The sequence below is a fragment of the Mesitornis unicolor genome, unplaced genomic scaffold, assembly GCF_000695765.1.
Source record: "Mesitornis unicolor isolate BGI_N332 unplaced genomic scaffold, ASM69576v1 scaffold29343, whole genome shotgun sequence".
NCBI classification, from domain to species: Eukaryota; Metazoa; Chordata; class Aves; order Mesitornithiformes; family Mesitornithidae; genus Mesitornis; species Mesitornis unicolor.
In genome coordinates this window covers 39481-64690 of record NW_010177243.1, presented here as the reverse complement: position 1 = coordinate 64690, position 25210 = coordinate 39481, and the positions used below count along the sequence as shown (strand labels likewise).

At 40.4% G+C, this 25210-nt stretch overlaps 1 protein-coding gene across 1 annotated transcript in view; it reads left to right on the top strand.

Annotated features, from left to right (window-relative positions):
* Positions 1-24949, top strand: part of ZCCHC24 (zinc finger, CCHC domain containing 24) — a gene marked incomplete at its 5' end in the record, with an annotated part of 91352 nt that extends 66403 nt beyond the window's left edge. Inside the window, 2 exons of the mRNA XM_010182019.1 lie at positions 14017-14181; positions 24306-24949. Of these exons, the coding sequence (XP_010180321.1) occupies positions 14017-14181; positions 24306-24419 (279 nt within the window). The remainder of the gene's footprint in view (positions 1-14016; positions 14182-24305) is intronic.
* Between the last annotated feature and the right edge of the window lie 261 nt (positions 24950-25210).

Genomic DNA, 25210 nt, shown 5'->3' with positions numbered 1-25210 from the left:
GTGTGTGTGGGGAGACGTGCATGCGCTCTTGAGGCGGTGTCCCCGGCCAAGTCCCTGGCCCCGTGGCACACCTGTGTCAGCTTCCTCCAGAGCTCTCCTCATTATGCCCCAGTGCACAAAGGGGCAGCTGCGCCGGGGCCAGGGACGAGGAGCCCGCCGTGCTGGCTCGGCCGAGGAGACCGGAAACCAGGACTGGACTCCTCTTTTGTCGCCTTTTAAAAATCGAGGGTTTGTGTTGAGACTGTGGAGGATAATGAGCCTCTTACCAGGAACACACTGAACTGCACATCTCCCTGAAACACAGAGCGGATAAAGTTAACTGGTCCTTGGAAAGACTGAAAAAAAATACATTAAGGGGCTAGAAGACATTCAGTGCTGTGCCAACCTCTGTGTGAGAGTCTGAATCCATGGCTTACCAAAATAGCACAGCTTTGACAGTACTCCTTGATTTGGGAAAATAACACCCTTAGACTCAGAGACCTTATAGTAAGACAGGTGGGATGCACTTGTTTCTGTTCATCTTATCTTTCATTGTTCTAGCTTGACTTACTTATTTTTTTAAATCAGTAACACTGCTGAAATACCTTAAGATGAAAAACAATATCAGAGACTCCTGATAAGGTTTTCCCATTTACTTGTAATTTTTCTTCCCCTCCAAGCTCAAAGCAAATTCACTCCTACCGCATCTCTGCTAGTAGAGTAGGCTAGTTCTTTGACTAGCATCTCTCCATGGAAAGAGTATCAGGTTGAAATAAGAAAGAGGAAACAGTAGCAAAAGGGATAAAAAATGGCACACTTCACTTCTCCACATCTTCACCCCACCTCTTCAGTGGTCTTCTGCAGCAAAGTCTATGGCAACCATTTTATACCAGATGCTTCTTGCACAATACTCTTTCAAAAATGAATAGTTTCTTAGCCTTGAGCAAACAATAGAGAGAGACAGCATCTAGTGCAGACATGTTGCAGTGGCCTGTTGCCTGAGACTTCAGAAAACTTGAAGATGGCCTTGGTCACAAACATATTCCCATGAAAAATACTGAATATAGCATAAAGCCTTGTCATGCCTTCTGTGCCCTACAGCCCCTTGGTGGAACCTCTGCTCTCATGACTGTTTTATTAGAACATGTATTCATCCTTTCTATTGTTTGATAATGAGCTTTTCACTTTACTTGCCTGTGGGTATTAAAACTGTCTGCTAGGACAGAAGTGGAGTCAGATATTCTGAAAAATGCACTGTGGATAATCTTTAAAATAGAACTATCACATAGGGAAAAAAAAATGCCCCTGAATACTACATGTGCAGTAGCTGAACACCACAGCTGTCCTTTCCACACACTTTCTGGTGCAGCATTTTCTTCACTAGTAAAAGAGATCCCTAATTTCATGGTGGGTTTTGGTGTTGGTTTGGGTTTTTTGTTGAATAAATTTTTCCCTCTGGGGAGAAAGTTTATTTAACTCTGTAAGGGTCATTCATCTCCCAATCCTTTCCTGATGTTGCTGAGGATCACTATATGGCCAAGAATGTGGAACCACCAGTTGACCTCAGGCTACTCCCCCATTTTGGGTCACCTGCTAGCAACAGACCTGGGGTACTGCCAACATCATGCACTCAAAGCAGTCTAGTGTGAGACTCCTATGATGACAGCTACTTCTCTGTACACAGGCAGGAAAGTGGTGGCTTTCAGGAAGTGAGATTTTAAGTATCCATGATAAGGAAATGCTGTGTGTGAGTGTCTTTGACAATAAAATGCTTAAATATAGGAAATGCTGTCTGGGGCCACAGTACAAACACATTGTGAAGGTTGCAAATGGTTGAATAGCTTTGCTTTTTAAAGAAAGAATAGGCGAAGAGCTAATGAAAAAAGCTGGAGCAGCAATGTCATCTACTCACATTAAAGGAAACAGTGATTACAGCTTACTTGTTTAGACAGCTACCATTTTGTTTCTGACTATATTCTGGTTGAAACAGAGCTTCCATTCAAAATGTTTTAACTGCAATGATTATCTTCATCTCAAAGTTCCTGCTACACAGTTGTACAGAACAAGCCTAAAACATAGGTGCCCAAAATACTTCATTTTTTACAGTACAGCCAGGGAGCCTGACGAATCAGACAAAAGTTTCCTATTTCAACACATACAAGATTTTATTTCTCTCAAAAGCCACAGTTATTGACCAAGACATACAACATCCATGACCTGATTCGACCTATGACCTTTCTGTTTCCCAAAAAGGTTTCCTATAGCAGTCCTTCTACTGGCTTGTTTTGTGACAGATTAGAACAACAAAATAATTAGTAATGAAGAGATAGTCAGCTAACTTTCCAGCAGAATCTGAATCACTGAAAAGGCTGTAAATTTTATTCTGTATCTTTTCTGTGCATCAGTCATCTCCTAGGTGCCACTTCTCTCCTTTCAGTCTAGCCAGAACTCTGAAGTAAGAAGTCATCACCCAACACTGTGACTGCGTTGTGCTCTCAGCCTTCAGATACCTATTAGCATTCTTACTCTGTAGGTACTGATTGTAGTCCATCCTTCCTCAGCTTCAAGGCACTGCATATTTCTGCATGTGGTCAAGAAAGATACTATGGAGGGAACTAGTTTGCCTCAATTCCTTTTCGTAAGAGTTTCATTTATGCTCTTAAGTTATTGTAACACTACAAATAGCAGCCATGAATGTCATAGAGTAGTTAACAATGTTTGGCAACTGCTGATGCTGTTTTGGTAGCATGGCACAAGTGATTCTTTAGATGATTCAAGCTAGCTTTGCACATAGTAGAAAAAAATCAGTGAAGGAGCATGGTGGAAAAATGCAAATACAACTGCAGGAACAGGATGGACTTGGAAGAGAGAGAAGGATGGAAGAGTGTAGAGGTGCAAATTCATACTGTATTATCACAGACTTCACACCAAAGGATGGTCATCTTTGAGTCATATAAAGTATAGGTGTATATGCCTGTAAGTTTTCACTGCATGCCAGTGGTTATGTTTATAAAAGTAAAACTTTACTGATGCACTTCAGTTAAGATGTTAAAAGCCTTGTCTTTCATAACAGAGAGACTGAGCCTACAGTAGAAGAAAACTCTAGCAAGGGGTTCCTCGTAGGTATGTGCACATGCGCAGAGGTCCAAAGCAAGTGAGCAAGGAGCTCTCAAGTGATGCTAGGCATGTGAACTAAATCAGGTAGCTGGGATTTCAGGGCTCTTGAGGTGGACAGACTTACACATAGCTGCTGTGGACAGAAAAGGTGGATTTCCAAGACACTCTTCTGCACATCATGCTTATGTGTAATTTGGCAGAATTATTTCTAGAGGAAAGAATACTGAGAACAGAAAAAAAAAGAAGTCTTTTTCACATTATTAAACACAATAAACATTTATGCAGTTTAGATATCAGCAGCTGAAGTCATGTTTCATTTTTGGGTTATGCATAGCATGTCTTTTTCCAGGCTCAGAAAGAATGCTGTAATTTAAAGCAGGCTGACTGACTCAATCGGTGGTTTTGCAAGCCATCTTGGAGTCAGTGGGGGAAGGTGGGGGGGAGGTAGAAGGAAGGAGGCTGAGGTGGAGAAAGGGAGGGTGGTTGCTCATCTGGGCTTTACTTCCTTTTTCTGTTTCTTAATAGTTAAAGCAAAGGGCCATTCCAGCTAGAAGCAATGACACTCTTGCTGCTGTATTTCATCTTGGAGAAGGACAGGCCACAGCCTGCTCTGTGTGCTGTCATCCAAGGAGCCTCCACCATGATGCTACTTTGGGGTGGGAAGGTTAGAGGGGGTCCAGGCATTGTTTTTTTGTAGTTGAAAGATTTTCAAAGAGGGCCCGTGCTCTATCTTTTGCATGAAGAATTTCCAAGCTAGGAATGCTTCTAACAAGTGTATATGTATTTGCCTTACCTTCTACCATGTGTTTTTTGTTTACTTTTGTTAATGATGTATCAGTGGAGATGCCACAAGCAGTTAATGGAAAATGACATTTCTGACTACTTTAATCAACCAGGTTAAAATGCATGAAAGATAAAACATCTGTTAAACAGTCCTTGTTCAAAATCTTTTCTGAGACTTGTATTACTCAAGGTTCATGCATACTGCTCACTTTTGTAGTAACAAACATTAATTACACTCCCAGAACATGAAGTTCGCTAGTACTGTCTGTACTCCAGATGAAAAATTGAAGCACAGAGAGATCAAGTAACTTGTCCACAAACCCACAGAGAGAGACTGTAGTAAAGCCAGAAACAAAGCCCAGGCTTGCAGAGGCCCAGTCTAGTGCCTTAATCATACGACCACATTCTTCTCCTCATGACTTGCACTCTCCTGTTAGTTTTTTCTTACTGTAGTTATATCTATTCTTGTGCACTGCACAGGATATGCCATGAACCAGGTCTTGCATCCTTAAGGATTTAGTGAGTAGTTGAAAGAGATCCTGTCCCTTTCAGAGCAGAAGGAAGGAAGAAGGCTGAGTTCTTCTAGAAACATCCTTTCCCCTGAAATTTGTCCTTATCGTCTTAACAATATTTCCTTTGCTTTCCAAGAGTTGTTTTGAAGAGATAAAACCCTTACAAGGGCAAAAGCTTTTCTGATTCAGGCTAAGAGAAATCCATCTTTATTATGATTCATACACCTATGAAATGAACAGGAAAAGAGTGTCAGTCCAGAGGGTGCAACAAACAGCGTAAAGTCAAATCAGAGCCAAACAAGCCATTTCCTGAGTGGTAACATTGCTAAAGTCGCATTTCATATTGCATTGTGGAACTGCATTGAATTAAAATACTCTCTGCTTTGCTGCCTCCTCCTCCTCTGCACCCCATGTATTCTCAACCTCCCAGTGCAATACCTTCCTCTGCATATCCCCTCGCTCAGCCAGCAGAGCGCTGAGGAAACCACATAGGAACTTGATACAATTCTTAAAAAATTCTTTCTTTCTTAAATAAGGATATTAAAATATCTGTTGTATCAGGTTGACCTTACTGTGGTCTACAAATTGCTAGGATAGAATCAAAACAGATAATACTTTGGGATGACATAGTTTCACTTGGAAACTGGGCAAAGAAATTAATGTTCTTTTTAGATATATAAATTATGTCAAAGCTTCTAATTGCAATAAAATCATTTTTTGTTGTAATTGTCTCTCCTGACATTCCTGGAGATAAACAGATGATGTTTCTAATGAATGAGCAAAAGCAACAGATTCCCAAGTTGAAGTTTCTTCTTAAGACGACTGTGGTATTAAAATCCCTCCCAAAATACATTCAGCAAATGTAGCCCAGCAGATATATGGCATGGAGGTAAGCCACAACAGGTCCAGATTTACAAAGAGCTAAAGACACCAAAAAAAGATGCAGATAGCCATACACAGGATTTTACAAAGCCACTAGAGCTACAGAGGAAGCTATCTCCCATCAGCACCTGCAGTCCTCTTTAATATAGGCCCTTTCTCTACTCCTGTCTGTAAATTCATATCGAAGTTATATCAAGCTGCACTGAGTATAAAATTAAGCTAGTAGTTCATGAAGAGTAATTACTAAATGTTTTGCAAGTTGCTATGTCTGCAATTATAGTTCCTATGCAGCCTTCACAAACAGTTCAGATAGTAGAGAGAACACTATTATTCTGCACGTAGCTTGATGCCAGAAAACAAAAAAAAAGTCTTAGATTCTCAGCTGAAGCATTCAACAGAAAGCAACACGAGTTGTATGGTCACTACGTAAATTGGAAAATTCCCTGATCCAAATCTGCTTCTGAAAATTTGCTTTGACCAAATAGTGGCACACCCAGTCTAGTCTGGACAGAGTCTTCTCATGCAGTTTCTTTACCTGGACACTTAATAAGGAAAGTACTGCCGTCACAGGGTCTACTGGAGATCTGCAGCTGCATCTCAACGTCATACTTCAGTCCAGGTCTTCTTGTCGGGTGGAGACTTTGCATAAGCACATCTCAGAACAGCAATGAAGCAGAAGGCAACGTCCCACATTTTGAATGGGGCTTCAGAAAGCATTTTGGACTAAAATGGCCTCTAGTGACATCTGTCTGCCTTCCTATCTGTTTTGCCTCTGGAAGGGTCCCATCACTTTTTAAAGGATCATCATCTTAAGACCTGTCAGCTTATCCCTAGAGCAGTGCCCTGGCTGTGCCACATTAGCCGTAAGAGAAACCTGAAACTGACATGAAGTCATGCAAGATGGACCAGTTAAATAGGTCCAAAAATATTAGTCTTGACCTCAGCTTGGAAGAAGTAACGCCTGTTTATAGCAAGGGTGTGACCCTCACTGCTCCAAACTCCAATTCCAACTACTGAAAAAACTGCCAACATATTTAATATAGTGTGCTACCAGAAGAGAAGGGGAGAGGGAGAGAGGAGGAGGGTATTGCCATTTTATGTTTTCAAGCAACGGATGAAAAGGGACAAAAGAGTCCACACATCAGGAAACTATTAAAATGAATACATTCCTAGTTTCTTCATAATTAATTCAGCATGGCCAATTTTGTATCAGAGAAGGGGAAAGAAAGATTTCCACCACTTCCTTTTATCTCAAGCTGTTTGGAAGAATATGATCTTGTAACACTGAAAAAGAAGTGCCTCACTCTATCCCAGCAGGTGAGTGTAATTTTAACTCTTCCACATGCCTAATTTGATATGCAAATCCCTACTTTCTATATGACACACAATATTTAAATTATGAAGGAAAGACTCAGGTTCATTTAGGCACTCCCCATCCCTACTTTCTAGCCCCACCCTCCTTTTTACTTCATATTGCATTAAGTAATACATTGGAAACAGCTTTCACTGCATAGTTCCCTAAGATAATTTTTTTCAGTATGTTTGCTTCATTATGAGAGTTAACATTTGGTTCACATTTTGACATTTATCTTCACATGCATAAGGACCAGAGACCTATTCTTTCCCTGTTCTTGAAATTTTAGGTTCTGGGTTACACTGAATTATGCAATACTTTCAAAAGAAGATTCGTTAAGCAACTATTTATATGCTCACATAATTCCATTGTTTTCAAACTCCTATGGAAACAAACATTAAAGCTGTGATTGGCCACAAGTATAGATAGTTTGGGAGCTCTTTCACAGTCATTCAGCAGACAAAGAGTAACATGCACAGGTAAATTAAGTCCTTGAAGTACAGGTAACCAAGACAATTATTTGCAGCATTTCCTAATAGAAGATTTGGGTAGGGTTAATCGACGTCTAATAGTCTATCAAACACATTAAATACTTGGTCATTGCCTGTTGTCCTATATATAACACATGATATAACTGAATATAAGCATACTGTTTGAAATTCCAAAACCTGGAAAATTCATGCGAACATTCAGGAAAAAAAAATAATCCGAGGTTAGAATTGTGAATGCAAGGAGAGTTTCACTTTCTATTAAGACTCCACTAACAAGCTTCATCTAGAGGAAGCGCGTTTCTGTGTAATACACTATGCACCCAAATTTTCCTCTATGAAGAGGATTGACTGCAAGTTTTGTCAGTGTTATTTGCTTGGTATGTTATGGTAATGCTTAAATGGCCCAGATTAAGTCCAAGGCTCCATTATGCTACGCAAGCAACATCACTATAAGTAGCCCAAAAATATTATACAATGCCACAGGAACCACAGAAATGACAGGTAACAGCAAAATGATCTTTTCCCCCACCGAATGAAGAGCTGAGGCACAGTCTGATTACATGACCCTACCAAGATCAGAGAAGAAATCTGTTCTTAATCCAGGTGTTATAAGTCCAACAGCAGTCCCATCACCATATATATAACCTACTCCCAGATACTTTTCTGTAGCACTGCTCGCTTGTGTCAAAACCTCCAAGTCTTTTTTTATTAAGACAGAGGCCTATGAAAACAAAACTATTTAATCAATACTGTTGTTTTCTTGAACTGTATGGTATTGAGCTTTTACATGTTTTGTCTCTCTATACGAGCTGTGGAGTGATGAATAGAGCTTGCAAAGAAGAAAATCCACACTATCAACTTCTCAGAGCATTCAGTGTTTAGTAATTGACACATCAGATAGTAACTAATATTTGGCAATTCTGCAAATATTATGCTTCAAACTGACTTAGCGCAGAAACAAGTATTATGTATCTTTGGCCCAAGCATGGTTCTAATGATCAGCTCAACCAGGCATTTTGTAGCAGAAGAAAAGCCTTTGTTCCAAAAAAGCACAGCTAGGATTCTGAAAAACTCTGCAAAACCAGATTTTGATTTAAACGTTAGAATGTTTGCCAAGCCAGCTTCTTGGATTTCTAGACTTTGATCAGCAGATCCATGACAACCATGCCTATTGCTTTAATCATCATCAAAAACCACGTGCGTGTTATTAGTAACAAATACTGCCAAATCTTACTTTTGTTTTACCGTTGTGGAAATGAAATGAAAATTGCAGTTAACATATAATATGTTGACAACAGTGATTTTTTTTCCAAACAACCAAGAGATACATACTCATATACTGAAGTGCCAAACACAAAATTGGATTTCTGCCATTTCAAAATTTACCTATAAAAGTTTATTGACCCAGCTTAACCAATATACTTTTTAAATGTTTCCCAAAGATCAAGACTTGGGGAATGAAAATTTTTGTAACAGCAGAAACGGGGTATTTGTTCAAGCAAAATAAAAAGACTAATGTTGTTTTGGATTGCGCGCTACACAAATTTGCATGTTTTACTTAATGCTCTGCTCCTGGAGAATTGTGTTCCGTTCTGACCACCACCCTGCTAGACTGCAGGGCCAAGCAGAGGACTGTATGCTCAGTAGAGGTACATGTATGAAAATGAAAATGAAAGGAGAAATGTGTATATGAGGAAACTTCTGTATACATTTGGCTGTAAAACTGTTGTCCATGTAAGGTGACAGAATGTCCTGCTAGCAAGAGCACAGTATGTGGTGACCCCTAAATCAACAGATGCACAGGGAGCCTAAGCAGTCTTACCCCCTTCTAATTTTATATTTCTTTGTGAGGCCAGGCATCAGCTCCAGCAATTTGATGTTCCCTTTTCCCCAGTCCAACATACCTGCAGTGAGCAGGAAGGCTACAATATGCATACTGCCCTAGAGAAGGGGTGCTGAGAAATCCTACCAACTTTATTGGATGTCCGACTGTAATAGTTTCATTATCTGGGACCTTAGTACAAAGCAAGGTCTTACCTTGATCAGATTTTAAGATCAGAAGTGGTGTGAGTGCGATAGAGGGCTTTGGATCAGCAATAACAACTGATCAGCTTTAACTGCAGTGAAGAATGAGTCTGTTTCTATGAATGCAGTGGTTCAAATTCCTGATGGCAATAAAAGCCATGCAGTAGACTCCCCAGTCAGAGGCTGAAGTAGCCCTAAGCCTTGTCACAGATAAGGCCCCTAAGAAAAATCCCAGTCAAATAAAATACATACTGGCCTCCTCTGTTAAGCTACACAAACAAGTTTTCTTTCTTTTTCAACCATGTCTTACTCAGATACAATTTTGTGTATAGTCTGGAATATCCAGTACATCTAGAAACTCCATATTATCTGTTCAGTAAATCAAATGTGTGCTTTATTTTAATTGTAATGCTGTAATGAAGAATCTGCTTTCTGACAGTTATCCATCCCCCTTTTCCTTTAACTAACCCATATCAAGTCAGAGTTCTCATTGTATCGTGAATACACAAATTATACCAGAGACAAGAAGGCTGGAACAAAGCATTAATTTTGTTTCTGTATCCCCTAGATGCTTTTCCTATACTGCATGTACTAATTAAAGATGTAGCAACAGTTTATTTAAATACCCCAGAAGTCTCCAGTGTCACACATCAGTAATACCATACACCAGCAACGTGGAGTACACAGAGCAAGGAAAAATAGACCACCTATGTTAGAATTCATTTCCTAAATATATAACTTCAGTATCTGTCTACATATTCTGCTGATACTCAGGTTTAAGGAAGGACAAAGAAAAGTTAACCAGTCTACAGATTCCCTTTAATGTGCCATTTGAGCATTACTTTTGCTGAAGATTCTCATAGGCGTACAAGTGTGTCCTCGTTCTCTGCACAGCCTACACAGAACTGAGAAAGGTCAGGGGACTTCAGTGAATTTCCCAACACTCTACATCTTGCTGCAGAGTCAGAACTAGTGTGCCAGGACACCCAGTATGCCAAATCAGTCCTAATACTTTCTTTTTCCTTTTCTAATTGAAGATTTTGGGTATGCTTTATCATTCTCATTTAATCTTTCTCAAAACTATGCAAGCAAAGCAGCATAAAAGAAGAGTAGTAGGGTTTTTTAATGCCATCTCCTCGTTGTGTTGACTTACAATGGAGAGTGTCAGAGGGCTGACATTTCAAAATACAACTCTGGCCCTCGCACTCCCGCAAATCACTTGGGAGCCGGTCAGTGCCTCAAGCTGGTTTTTGCTATGATTGCTTTTCTGCTTTATTTGATGAAGCATCCTTATAAGCAGACCCTTACAGAACTCTTCTAGGAAGGGGACCCACCTACCAGTATCATGTTGACTTCATCTTCCCCCTATGCTGTATGTTTTTCAGCTGTGTAACCCAAACTCAAGGGAAGATGAGGGGAAGAGCATTAAATTGTTTTGCTGCATTTAGTTTTCAGGGAACTCTCTGCCTGTTGTTGTTTATAACAAATCTAGTTTTAAGCAAGGCGTGGGGGTGAGGGTTGTTTTGGTTTTGCTGATTCTGCAAACTGATACTTTGAGAGAATTGTCTGGGGAAAGCAAAGAATCCTTTATTATGTCCATTACTGCCAAGTGATTTGGCAGATTCCTCCATGAGATGCACAATCCAATAGGTTGTGAGAGACATTGGCTGGACAGTTACCAGCAGAAAAGCTCAACTTAAACACTTTTAAAATCTTATTATGGCAAATTTGTGGTTTTGGCTGAAGAAAGTAGGAAGATGAATAATAGAGGCAGCTCAGTGTCAGTGAAAGACGGAATATTCATGTAATTTTCATTGCTGTGCCACACAAAAAAAAGCCCCACTGGCTCTGTATGTATGTTGAATCTAGTAAAGACAAACACTGGCTAGGTAAACCTGGAGAGAGGATTTCATTTGTCTTAGCACTCATCTGGAAGACCGATGTGATGTATTGCTGTCACATGAATCACAAGGCAAGGTCCTTTTGTCTGGCTAACTGCTCATGGACAGAGGGCGCAGTGAGGGCTTTTGGAAAATTTGTGCTTTTCCGAATCTTCCCGAAATTCAGGCCAGAGGGAGTCCCCTTCAGCCTCAGCACTAACACCAGTCCAAGACTGGCTTCAGTTTGTGCCTGAGGGCCATGAGGAGGGAAGGGGCTCTGGCCTCCACAGCTCCCGCCCCACAGGCACCTTAGGAAAGGAAGGGTTTCCCTTCTGCAAATTCCCTGCTAATTTCCAAAGTCAAAGCAGCAAAAAGAATCTGTTATGTAGACCTAGATCTGGACATTGATACATACTTCAAGTAATAGCTAGTTCCTGCTCCTTCTTGAAAAATCTGTTTCGTTTTGATCATCCCCAAAGGCCTACCAGTCCTGGCTACATGAATGAAGGTACATTCAGCTGTTGGAAAGCCATACAGTCGCGTATTAGGAGAAAAGCTGGGAGCTTTTGTTTTACGGAGTAAACCTGTCAAATCAGCATTTAAAGCATAAATTTGTCAACTCCCCAGACAAAAAGAATGCTGAAAATGTAAAAATCTTGTTCACAATACAGTTTGTAACCTAGTTTGATGGAGCTTCTAGCAAGCTTTTGCAGCCAAAGGTAGAAACCGAGCCTAAGACTACCTGGGCCTAAATGCAACAGGATAATGTATGTTAACATGGTAACAACAAAATAATTTGCCATTTTGAATAGGGGCATAACTTTGCCAGGTGAACTAGGATCAGAAATTAATCCCTCTCTGCAGAAAGAGCAAGAAAAGATAATGCTCAGTGAGAGAATTGCAGGACCTAAACGCCAACCAAGATTTACTACTAAACACTATTCAAATCAAGCCAATGTTGGGAGGGAATAGGAGGTTAATGGTTTAAATAAGGTAAATACCACGTTTTGTAAAATAAGAGTCTTTAGGTTAATACCAAAAGACAAAATGTGTCTACTTGCTCTTTTTTGGCACTTAGTTAAGAAAAACCTTTGGTGAAAACAGTCTTTGCCCTCCAGCTGGATGAGCACTTGGACACCTCTGTCATAGAGTGACCAGGTGCTCAAGCACCCTGCAGGCAGGGCTGGCTGCTGTGCCAAGAAGCAGGCTGCTTCTTGGAAATGTTTAAAACATTAAACTGTGCTGCTGCTGACGCCACAGGCACAAAAAATAGAGGAAAAAAACCACCACCCATCCTCAGACCTCTCAGGCCATTAGTGTATCTCACGCAGGTTTTGCCTTCCACCAAATACTGTCAAATTTCTCTATTTCTGTTTTGTTTGGACCTGAAGGGTGGAGGGAGTTGGAGAGTTGCCTTTGCTGCTGTCAGCCCTTCCTAATAATGTTTCTTAATAGAGAAAATGAGCTTGCTTGTTTGAGAATCCAAATTCCCTGTGGGGCATAGTTTGGGAAACCTGAAGATATGGGAAGGAAAATAATATCTGTTAGGGTAAAGTATAAACATCCATAAAGCAGAATAGCGAAACACCTACAGAGAATGTTCTAACTTTGCCAGCAAACTAATTACAGTCACTGACTGAGGAGGGAGCTGGGACAGCTGAAAAGTGAAATAAAAATAAATCAGAAGTTTAGCCTAGCAATTATAACAGGAAATTACCACCAGAGTCAGAGCTCGTACACTCTTTTCCTAGTTCTGCTTCCGATTTACTGAGCAAGTTGGAGAAGCCAAATTTTATAAGTAGCTTCTAATTTGGAAAGCTTCCATTTCTGATGCCCAGCTGTACACAGAGACTTTATTAACTAGCATCTTCAGTGCCCTCATGTGCATTTGTGAGGGCAGAGCATTTCAAGGCATTGCTGTCTCTGAAGTCAGCAACCTGACTGGGAGAAACCTACAGTTATCAGCCGGCTGAAAGTGGTCATCTCCAAAAGTTTCCCCTTTCTGTGAACTGGGGCTAGCACAACACATTGCTATGGGAGCCTGATGTTTAAATGCTCTTTATGGCTGGTCTAACTGTTATGCTTGAATACCGTTTTGTAAACATTTACAAAACTTCTCAGACACACTCTATCTCCAAAGTCAGTGCTCTTACTTTTAGAAATAATGCACTCTGTGACTTGCATGTTCTCTGAAAAGACTTCTTCTTAGTAGGGGTAATAAAGCTGCATTTCCAGGACTGCAGAAGGAGTTTAAGTAGAGTGCCGCTGAAACTGAGAATCACAAATAACTCTTTGTCTTCTGTTCAATAACATAGCCCCAATTAAAACTACAAATAAAGCAATCGGTGATGTCTCAGAAGGAGGTGGAACACCTCTCAGTCATGGGAGCTCTCTGTACACAGGGTTCCTATTCAATTCCATAAGAATTTCTAAATGAAGAGAACTTGTGGCTCCTTCTTACAGTGACTTGAGTTGTGCTACAAATTCCTCAGAGCCAAATTAAGGAATCCAGAATAAGGATGGCTCCATAAATTGACATTTTCCTGTCATTTTCCTTTGTAATTTTCTTAATGATAGGTTCTACTGGGGAGTATGCAAGGATCTAGTGAAGAAACGTTGTTCTTCACTAGCAAGCTACTTCTCAATATGCTATATATAATGCTAGCAATACATACTCAGTAGAGATGATCTTATAATGAAATGGGTATCAAAACTATTCATTGCAAAAAACACACAGGCATATTTCTAAATACTATGTTTAATTTCACAGGTGTTACAGGTCTACTTGATATTTTGAATACTTCTCACAGAAGTAACTTTCAGAACTGTTAAACTCCAGCTTCAAGATACAGACTCTTCATTAAGAGGATATGGTCTTCCAGTCTGCCTCCAGTGTCTTTTGCCCAAAGTTTTGTAATTTAAAAACCTTACTTTTCTACTACTTCTCCACCCCCCTTTTTGGTCATTCATTGCTGCTTCCCTTTGTTTTGTAGGCTCGTCCAAAAGGAGAAGGCCTGACTCCGTACCAGGGCAAGAAACGCTGCTTCGGTGAATATAAGTGCCCCAAATGCAAGAGAAAATGGATGAGTGGAAACTCCTGGGCTAACATGGGACAAGAATGTATCAAGTGCCACATTAATGTTTATCCTCACAAACAGGTAGGAGAAGTACAGACCTGCTGGCATACAGGATTGGAACTAAAAATGCTCTTAACTTTGTAAACCATAGACAAGACTTAAACAGAACTTGACATGGACTACAACAGGCCACAAAAAATTGTTCCCCAGATGAGAAATCTGGGACTGGTGTCATCAGAGTTGCAAAATTCAAATGCTCTATCTTTCAGTAAAAGTACCCCCAAAACAAAATCTTTACCTGCCTTTATTATAGAACCAGACTATATGGGGAGCCTTATAATCTGAGATGGAGTAAAACATGTTCAGCAGTGGCAATTGGCCTCTCAGTTTTCTGACTGACTTCCTATTTACACCAATTCAATGTTTCATTCCACTGGTGTCAGTGGAGTTATTTCCCATGTGTACTACTTTTATCAGCTGTTTATTTGGTCAAGGGCCTATATCTATTTATAAATAGTAGTGATAAAAGAGAACAATGCCAAGGTGACTCCTGCCTACGGAATTCCGTGGCTAATGACTGTAAAACAAAACAGCCTGGTTAAACAGAGGTTTCATGGTTTCCACAGTACTAAGTGATGGCCAAGCAAAGGACTTCAAGAGAAAGCATTTAATTAAGCTGAGAAAGTCAAGTCTGAGAAGTGGCTTTGCTAGGAAAGCTGTATCTGTCATCCTTCCAGCCATAGCGCACATGGTACACACTGCCTTCTTTCCTGTGCAGATTACAGTTGCATTTATCCCTTGAGGTTATGTCCTGCATTTCCAGCTCATGATACGAAAACTGTCAGTTCCTGCTTGTATTCCACCAGAACTGGTCACAAGCAGTCAACCAGTTCAGTGGTCTTTAGTGGGAGACAGAGCAACTGCATGAGCTCATACCCCTTGTTTCCCTGACAAACCAGGCTACAGACCAAATGTCTGAACTGAATTTTTCTTGTAGAAAGTCACTTTTAACAACCCCATGAAAAAATAAATTTGGCCATCTTGGAAAAACCTGATGTTCAATACTGCAGAAAATTGTTGTGGAGGGAAAAGGCGAGAATTATTTTAAAAAGAGTTTGGGAGGTGTGATTTGCCTCAGGTGTAATTCAGCCTAACTGAATCTCAGCAATAAGCAGAGCTCTATATGGGCCAAGTTACCTGCAGCCCGCTCAGAAAGTGCACAAACCATAGGTGGAGCATTTGGATGTACTTGCAGTAGGTAAAAAGGAAATTGCATCAGGAACCTTAGGTGTCTCATTAGCTACTTAAGTGCTTGCAAATTCCTATAAAAGGCTCTTTCCATGGGTTCATAAGGAACACTTCATACCATGCAATGAGATTTTGGTGGGAAGCGTGTCAGGAAAAAAAATTTCTGCAGGATACTGTGACTTTATTATGATGAAAAGACAGAGGAATATTGAAATTCATTGCAGCAAGCAGGAAGAGGAGATACAAGTAAGCTTATTAAACTTTATTCCACCCAGGAATATAAAATTAACTACATTTCCTCCTATTGCACACATGTGCGTATTCATCTAATTCTAAGAGTAAGATTAGGCTCAGTTTCTATGGCAACATTGCATTCCAATATGCAGCCAAAATATTGATTTAGAATTGTTAATACCTTGAAGCAATATGAATTGCAGTTAAAATGGAGCATTTGAAGTCTTCCATGCTTGTGGCAGAAGCCTTGGTTTAAACCTGATGTACTTCTCTATGAGATAATCATCCTTTCTATCATGGGAATTTTTCTGCTTTACAATGAACACATACAATTCCCCAAGCCAGTGAATATCTTTGTTTCTGTTGGTCAGTTGAGAAGATGTGATCCATTCCCCTGTCTCTGGGCTAATGATACTCTGATTCCAAACCTGAAAACAAGAGGTCACCTCTAGAAATTGCAGTCTAATTTCCCCGACAAAACTCTAATTGAAAACCTGAAACTATATTGTGAGTGAGAAAAAGTAGGAACCTCTTTTTCTGTGTAAGTACATATAAGGAAGGAAAGCTAAGCATTTTTCTTTCACTAAATCTCAAAGCTTCTAAGGTTTCTGGTTCCTTGCATTTGTTTAGATGGCTTGTATAGACAACTGCACCAAAATCCAGGCTGAGTAATTCAGTCATTTATCACATACATGGTAGTACAGTCTTTGGGGTCAGAGAAATTACAAGGCCAATGATTTATAACACCGGTTTATAAATATTTACCTTGTTCTTCTAAATTCTTTCCATCATTTGTGTTACTGGTCAAAGGGTCACAAGAAATCACTCAAGAGGTATCCCATCTACACTATATAAGAGGCATTATGCACTTGGGAATATGTGTAGTTTGTAGTAAAGAAGAAGGTTTGCAAGTGGTCCCTTGGGCAGAGTTGCCCCTCATGGCAGGGCTAGAGGAGTCTGACCTGCACAGTAGTACTGAAGTCAGACATACTGTGGAAGGGTTACAGTCCACAGTGCTGCTGTAAGGTATGCTTGCCTTGGAGCCATATACATGGTGTTTTCCAGGGAATAATCGTGGCGTGTGCAGTGCAGGTTTCCACAACTGACCCCCATCGCTATGTTTCCACATCATTCCCTAACGACACCGTAACTTGGGATGTGGAAGAGCTTTGCTGCTCTTCTCTATCCATGTGTTCATGTCCCACCAGTAGCCATTGCAGCTATTTGAGATCTTCAAGACAACTAGGGCTTCCAGATATAAATAACTGGCAGCCAGTCACTAGTGCTCTTTCCCAAAACTTGAACTTACAACCTCGAGTCAAAAGATCCTTTTGTCTCTGCCTCACCTCCATCTGCTTCTACTTCTCAGTGTTACTACAATCATTCTTTCTAGTCTTTTTCATTCTTCCAAAGGTGCTCTTTGCTCCTGATTCAACATAGCAGCAATAGCCAGACAGTAAGGAAAACAGCATCAGTTCATGCACAGAGCCAGCAGCAGAGACCTAACTTAGGCTGCATGAAGTCAGCACTGCTTCTTGATGGAGCCTAGTGTTTGCTAACCCATACATGTTTTTTGTCCAAGCATCCAGCCCCACACCAGACTCTCTCTAAACATTTATCAATAGGTATCTATGTGGTGTTATTCTGCACCATTTTGGAAAACAAGCTCTACCCAGTCATCAGTCCTTACACACTAATGACTATGTATTTTGTAAAAGCACAGGGAAAGATACTTCATTAAAGGACCAATATTTCTAGTTGGAGAGTTAAAGCACAAAAGATAATATTGTGCACATAAGATCGTTTCAGTAGTATTATAAATAGCACTGCTACACCACCTTAGCATTTTCTGGATGTATTTCCTGTTTATTCTTTAGGTTTTGATTACTTTGTTGGCATCTACCATAGGAGGGTCCTCCTTCATGTTTGAGTTCCTATGCACTTCTAGAAGTTTTTAGCAATCACTTTTTTCCTGCCTCTCAGTGCATTAGTGGATGTCTTCAAGTAATTATGTGCTCTTACTGCCTTTATTATATGGGATCAGAATATTTTCATGCTCATCTGAATCTTCCACTGGACAATTTTTCCAACTTAAACAACTCATCTAAGAAAATATGCTGCCTCTCCCTAGAGGCTGTGTTTCTCTTGTGCCATTTTAACTTCATTCAAGAAAGAGAAAGCATTACTGCTTTGTAGTATCTATTCTTTCACTGCAAAGTGACCACACTATGTGATGTAATCATAGTACAAGTAATCCGTGGACCGGTCTTTTTTTTTAATTTAACAAAACCCAGATGAACTGGCCAGACAGAAATTGGACCTCTATTCAAGTTCAGACACTATTTACCTCTAGAGAAACAAATTATTTTTACTTCAGTATTTCTTCTATGCAGTGTGTTAGAAATTAATTATTTCCTTGTCTTACTCCTTGCCCCTACTGTTTGGTAAATGTATCATTGCAGCCTAACAAATAAAAAAGCTATCTTGAACATTATTTTTAAAATTAATTGTCATTTTATCAGCAGATGCAAATCACTGTTGGTTCCTCAATATTAACTAGCCTTATGGCAAGTTACAAAAGCCTCCAAAACTACAAGTAAAGTTACTCCCCTGCAAACCACTTGGACCATGTCGGGTGCCACATTTCTCTGGTGAGGGCATATTATAAAAGTCATCATTCACAATAGTGTATACAGAATGAAAACTCATGCCCGATCACATCAAACTCCCCTATTGCACATCTGATCCTGGGCAGTAGAAGAAACTTAGAGGAAGGTGTAGATGTAGGCAAGACACAGCAACCACCTCTGAGGATGTTTTCTCATCCTCTGGTATTCAAGTAAGTATCTCTGCAGTCCCCCAGTTTCTCACCAGATAGATCAATCTCTGTAGAGTCTATTCAGTACGCTTTGCTACATCATCCTGAATATTGGATTTTAGGATGCTTTTGTTCAACTTAGGAGGAAAAAAATGAAATTCTTATATTCAGGATTGCTTGACATTCATTGCAGTGAATTAGGAGCTTATTCTCAATTCCCAGGCTCTCCCGTTTCTCCAGTCCTCACTTCCATCTTTCATCTTCCCCAGTTACTTTCCTCAGTCTGTGGACTTTTCAGTCCTGTAGGGCATGTCCACATTGTCTCACAAGGGATGGTTCATGCCTGAGTACTCCCATGTAACTGGCTCAGGCAGTAATATCAGAGTACTGAAGATAATAATTTCCGCTCTGGGGTAGTCATTCAAGCACATATGCTGGATTTGTGAATGGCTTGTGCAGCTATGCTCAAATCTTGATTTCCTATGCATACCTTTCATTAGTGGGTCCCTGGAGAGGAGAGCAGCCACACTTCCCTGCCACCTGCTCTTTGTTCCTGGAGGCTCATTTGACTCTAGGAAACTATTCTGTGCCAATTCCCCACAAGGAATGTCTCAGTTCAGCCCTGCACTCTTACTCCACATACCCTATCTGTGAGAATAAGATTTTAAACTCTCTAGGGCAGGAAAAGTCTTCTCAGCAATTTTACAGCTGTGTATATACTTCAGAGTGCTCTACAAATACAGCTCTAAATCTCTGTGTTTAAGAGAGATGGTGGAGTATGTATTACAAGTAACACACGAGCCTGATAGCAGGGCTGCTGCCATTCATTCCCCAGCTCATCTACAGAGTGGGGAATCAGGTGGCTGCAAAACTGCTTCTTGTCCCAAGGAAGCTCTCCATGCGTTTTTGTTTTCATGACTAAATTGCTTCACTGTTTTCACCACATCCCTCAAGCGTTAAACCTCCCCTGTGGGAATGCTTACAGAAAATCGCAGGACACAGGGCAAAAATTGGAGGCCAGTTGAGCTCAAACCTTATTGAGGAATAGGAGACCAAAGAACTAACCTGACAGAGCTGCTCTATCACTGTTCCAAAAGCCATTTCCTGAGTAGTTACTTTACCTACTCTAAACATAAACAGAAGTCTCAGATGGGACTTAAACCTACCTCTTATTCTTCTAAGGAATTTGGATTTTGTAGTTGTTTATGTTCCTTCTTACCCTGCTCCAGCAATGGAGCCAGTCCTTATAGCCATTCACTGGCATTCTTGGCACTGTAACAGCCCAGATGCCAAGCTTTGAATTCTCATTTTCTTCCCCTGCCCGCTATAGCGGCAACATCTGTGCCTGGGGTTGCTTCCTGGCTGGCCACTTATCAAGGCTAACTCCAGTGCTGTTTGTGATGACAGCTGTTGCACTGGTGCAGAACCAGCCATCTGGTGACTGACTTCTTCTCTTGGACACTATTTTCTTCCAGCTGTCAGGAATTTACTGTTGGACTGGAAATAATTTGGTATGTAAATACATTCTTCATGATATCCAAGCTATTACTTCCATGGGCAATGCAGTGGTCCCATCACAATTCCCATATGTGGGTGCATCCACACCCACATCTCTTCTCTCAGTGTGGGCAAGGATGGGCCTGATCACTCAAGCCTGATAAGCTTTTCAGCAGTTTAGGGACTACAAGTACAATCTTTTGACTCTATAGATTCAGTAAACCCTCCCCAGCATGCCCATACTTATGTGCTTTAACAGTGGGAATACAGATTACCCCAGGCTGCTGCTTCTCTAAACTCTAAAAAGATATTTTTGCCATTTAGCTCATGTGGTTATCATTCATTCCTAGTTGGCCTGTCCCAGAGGTGTGCTGCTGACAGAGGCTCCTTGCTTTCTCTGACCATCATGTCTCTGATGTGCAGCCTTCTTGTCACTGCCTTTCAGATCCATTGCAATGACTGAGGGCCTCGTTAATGTCCCTGTTCCCCTTAGGCAGACAGAAAAGCAGAGGGTCCACTGCCCAAGAGGGCACATTGCATTTCATCCTTTTCCCCCAGTACGTAATTTTTTATTGGACTAAAAATTTACAAATTCATGATAGCATGTGTATCTCGAGGGAAGCATAGCTACCTATGGCTCCTTAAGACTGTTAACCTAACAATTACCCTGCCAGTTGCACAATCCATTTCTATTCACATATCTAATCTGTCATTTAATCATCTCATTTGCTCCATTAAGACTTGAGGTAATGAGTTAAAAAAATATTTAAGTCTTTTTCTTACATTTAATTTTGATGCGATTCTTTATCCATCACTGGTGTAAATTTTTCCATTCTACAGAAAAAAAAAATCAGTCTTCTAAGTACAAACATAAGCACCCACATTATTTCATCCTGCTTTTTAGTGGAAGAAATTTTTCTCAAGTATGTCCTCTTGTTGTTTTCTCTGACACCTAACACTTCATAAGGGTGAGCTTTTTGTTTTGAGGGGTTTGGGTTTTTAACCGACTTGTGAGTAATGCAGATTTCATTCAGTACATGTACACTGAGACAGCAATAGTTCACAATCAAAAGTTAATTTGCAGGACAGGAATTGCTGTATAAATTTAAATTTATTTCAGCATCATTCCCCCAAGGCAACAGCTTCAGTCACTTCCACCAAATACTTTCCTGGTGGAGCTGCACAAGATTATTTCCACACAGCAACTACCAGGAGAAAATTAAAGAAAGACGCACAAAAATGGAGAATGTAGAAGTGCCCATCGCTGTAGTTTTTACTGAAATATGGACTGCCAAATCCTGGATGCTTGCATTTAAAAAAAAAAAAAAAGACAATGAAATTTGAATATATTTAAACTCTCAGTTTAATGGAAAAAGCATACCTTTCCCAGAGAAACATAGCAGGGTTTTCTGTTGTTTTACCAGCTCCATTTCACCTCTTTCTTAGGAAAGGAATTATTTTTTCAGCCAAATAGCCTGTCCCCTTCTCCACACCCTCTCCAAATGCATGGCTGAGTTTTCATGCCACTGGCCTCTCAGCAGCTGCACAGAACTCTTGCAGCCTCCTCAGCTATTCGCATCTTCTACATAACTCAGGCAATCCCTGAAACCAACACACAGCATGCAGCAGCCTGACCCTGATGCCCCTCTCTTGCGCTGGCATCTTCTCCTTCCCCTCTGCTTCCACCATGCCAAAGCTGGTGAGAATTTTCCAAGTTCAGCCTGTGCCAAGGAAGTCCAGCACTGATGGACACACAGCTCTTTGGCTGTCTAATATCCTACTCCTTTAGCATGGTGTAAGAAAGGTTGCAAGGATGTAGGGTTATTACTTTAAAGTCCTCCACAATTAGTAACGCACAAATAGCAGCAGAACAAGAACAGCTGCTTCTCAGCATGTTTGAAGGGGTTTTTTTGTCTTAAAAGAAATGTATTAAGAGAAAAACAAGCAAATGGAGATAAGCTGGGACTTCATTTTATGCAAAAGTTGACTGAAGTGGTTTGGGGACACAAACCACACAAAGACTACCAGTTTTGAAGCCTCAGCCCTCCACCACCCTCACAAAAAACCCCAGGCTCTGCTCGGCTCCGCTTCTTCCAGCTAGCCCTCGGCAACCTGCTTTCCTGCGTTCATAACCCCTCTCTCCCCAGCCGCTTTGTCGTAACGCACTGGTAACAATAACATTTCTGAAATCAAAATGTTTTGCAGGCCAGAAAGCTGAGCTCAATCAACACAGGGGGAAAGCAAACCACGGAGAGCTATTGTTTCTGAAAACCATCCAAAAACTCTTGGCGCTCCAAGGCATTCCCAATGTCCTTTGCACTATTTCCAGGAAAAATGATTCCCAAGGCCTTGCGTATTAAAAAAAAAAAAATCTGGCTTATATCAATAAACATGATAACTGGTGTATTTTTTTCCCTTCAATCGGAGCACAGCTAGCATGTAGAAGCAATCAGAGCTGAGTCAACTAGCCTGTTTTAAGCATAGCATTTCAAAACTCTCAAATTCTCTGTTGAGGAGCATAAATTAACTCCTGGGACTCCTGAACCTGAGCGTCACCTTTGACTACATTTATGTAATGTAAATTCTTGAAGAAAATTTGTGGGCAGATGTTGACGGAATAAGTGGTAGAAAAGGCAGAAGAGCAGTTTTGCTGACCAAATAAACTTATTCAACTTGTCTGTGCTGTGGCAGAGTACAGTCTGCACCAGCGGTTGGGTTGCAACCCCAGAAACAGCATCGCTGGTTCCAATAACAAATCCTAACATACTGACTTCCAACAAGTCATTCAAAGCTCAGTGGGGCTGCAGGGGGAAGTTAAAGGATTTAGAGGAAATGAGGGGTCCATCTACCTTCCTTATCCCCTACCTAATACAGGAAATCCAATTTGCAATTAAATTGTAAGTGAAGTTAAAGACTTATAATATGTGGCCCAGAACAGATGAAACTTCAGGCAGTATCATGGGTAAGAACACTGAATCAGTAACAAACCATTGGCAATCACCGCTGAATTACTCTCATACATTGTTTTTACTAGCTGTGCAATATAATGAGTATTTCACTTATAATTCAATACAGCCAAGCAAGAAACTGCAGACATCCCTTGTTCAGGATAGTAGAATATATTTTGTCTCATTTCAGCTATTCAAAGAGCTGAGAAACCCTTCTATTCTCTGGATTATGAGCTGTTCTTGGAGTGTTACATAGCCAAAAGAAAAAAAAGTAGCTTTGAATGTCTCTGTTCTTCCTATCCACAGGGCCTCAGGTGGGTGGCTTTGGAATGAAGAACATATAAATGAAAACTTAGATGATCAGGTGTACTTTAAGATTTTACAGAATTATATTTTGATGACTTAGAGTCCAGTATCCCTGTGAGAACAGCGAGAAGCTTATGGCTTGTTTTCAGGTTTCACACCACATGCTGTTTCTACCACAGTTGCATAGAACAACCACTGTCCTTATGGGAATGCACTGCGCAATGAAATAGGCTTTCAGGTACATTTCACAAAAACAGAGAAATTATGGGTTAGGGACTTTGGTTTGGTTTGGTTTGGTTTTGTTGGGTTTCTATCACCCCTCTATCTATCAGACTTACCAAACACTTGACCTTACTGCGGTATTTAACATGGGTATTTTATTTTCAGAATGATTGAGAAACCCTTTACATGTCATGGAAAATTAAAGAAGATCTACTAAAAGCAAAGCCGTTTCATTCCCTTGTTTAGCTGAATATACCTCCAACCCTGTGATTTCACAATTATTATTAAAAATACATAGTCAGTTTAACACTCAGGTTCAAGGCAAAAGGGTTGTGTGGCAAGGTTTTTTTTGTTTGTTGGGGTTGTTTTGTTTGGGTTTTTAAATTTAATTTAAATTTAAATTGCAGCCTCAGAAATATGGGATTGAGTACTGGGAAAACCTCATTTAGCTATATAATATCTGTGTGTGGTTAAGACAGTTTTCTTTTTGTAGCAGCTAATCCTAACATTGGCGACCCTTGCTGGCATTGCTGGGTAATGGGATTCCCTTGCTTGAGGTGTTAATGCCCTTGGGACATCTCAGTTACTGGAGCCAAGAGAATAAACTCTTCTGTGTTACTGCTTTTATAAATATAGTCCCCAGTTCATTCTTTTAGTATTTTGTCTACAACAAAGTCACCACTACCTTTATGAAGAAGAATGGAGAGCTGAAGAGCTGAAAATATATTTCATCCCTTCAGGAAAGAAATACAGTACCTCTATGACTACTAGGAGAAGGCTCACTTAAGCAGAAAAGTAGGCTTCACATGCATAGTAAAGGCTAACAGTGACAAAACCTTGGATCTAATTAAGGTTGGACCAGATGGTCCTTGAGGTCCCTTCCAACCTGGTATTGCTACGATTCTATTCTGATTTCCTTCCCTCCACTGCAGAGACCCCTGGAGAAGCCGGATGGCCTGGATGTTTCGGATCAGAGCAAAGAACATCCCCAGCATCTGTGTGAGAAGTGCAAAGTTTTGGGCTACTACTGCCGCCGTGTGCAATAAACCTTTGAAGTGGCCTCTTCCCGTCCCCATCATCCTTAAAGATCCTCTGGCAGCATGTGATCAACAGCAACACAACAAATCAAGATAAAAGCTAAAATAATTGCCAATATTGCCTATCTAATAATATGCCTTACCATTAATAGAATGTAACATTTCTCCTGTGCATGCGCACGCATGCAACAGGTATTTACAGGACTATGATTTGTATGCATACATATATATGTAATTTTTTATATATATGTACACACACATATATAAAGCGTTACTGATAGTGTTCATAACAGAACCACGGTTGGAGGTTCTGCTAATTGTTTACACAGACCTTATATCATGGCCAGGTGAAATGAAGTACTATTCAATAGGCAAGGTAAAATATTCACAAGGGATATATGTTACATGTATGGCTTTTGCAGAGGTTAAATAACTGTGGGGCCACTAATTGCAAGCACTCGTCCACAACATGAACATTATTCCTATTATATGACAAGACAAAGGAAGATGAAACAAGCCACAGCATAAAAGAAGGAAAATTATTGTTTGTCCAGTTTTAGAAAGTCTGAGAGTTTTGTGCTGCTGCTTTCTTGGTCTTTTTCTGTGTTACCATTGCTTGGGCAGGGCTTAGGCAAAATCATTTTTGCAACATGTGGCAAAAAAAAAGTGAATAATTGTTTGAGGGTGTGGGTTGGGTAGAAAGGGAATGCCATAATGGGACCCAGAGCACCAGGAAGGATTCCAAGAGATTTTTGGAGGAGATGAATTTGGCTTGCTCATGTGACTAACAGACCCTTCTC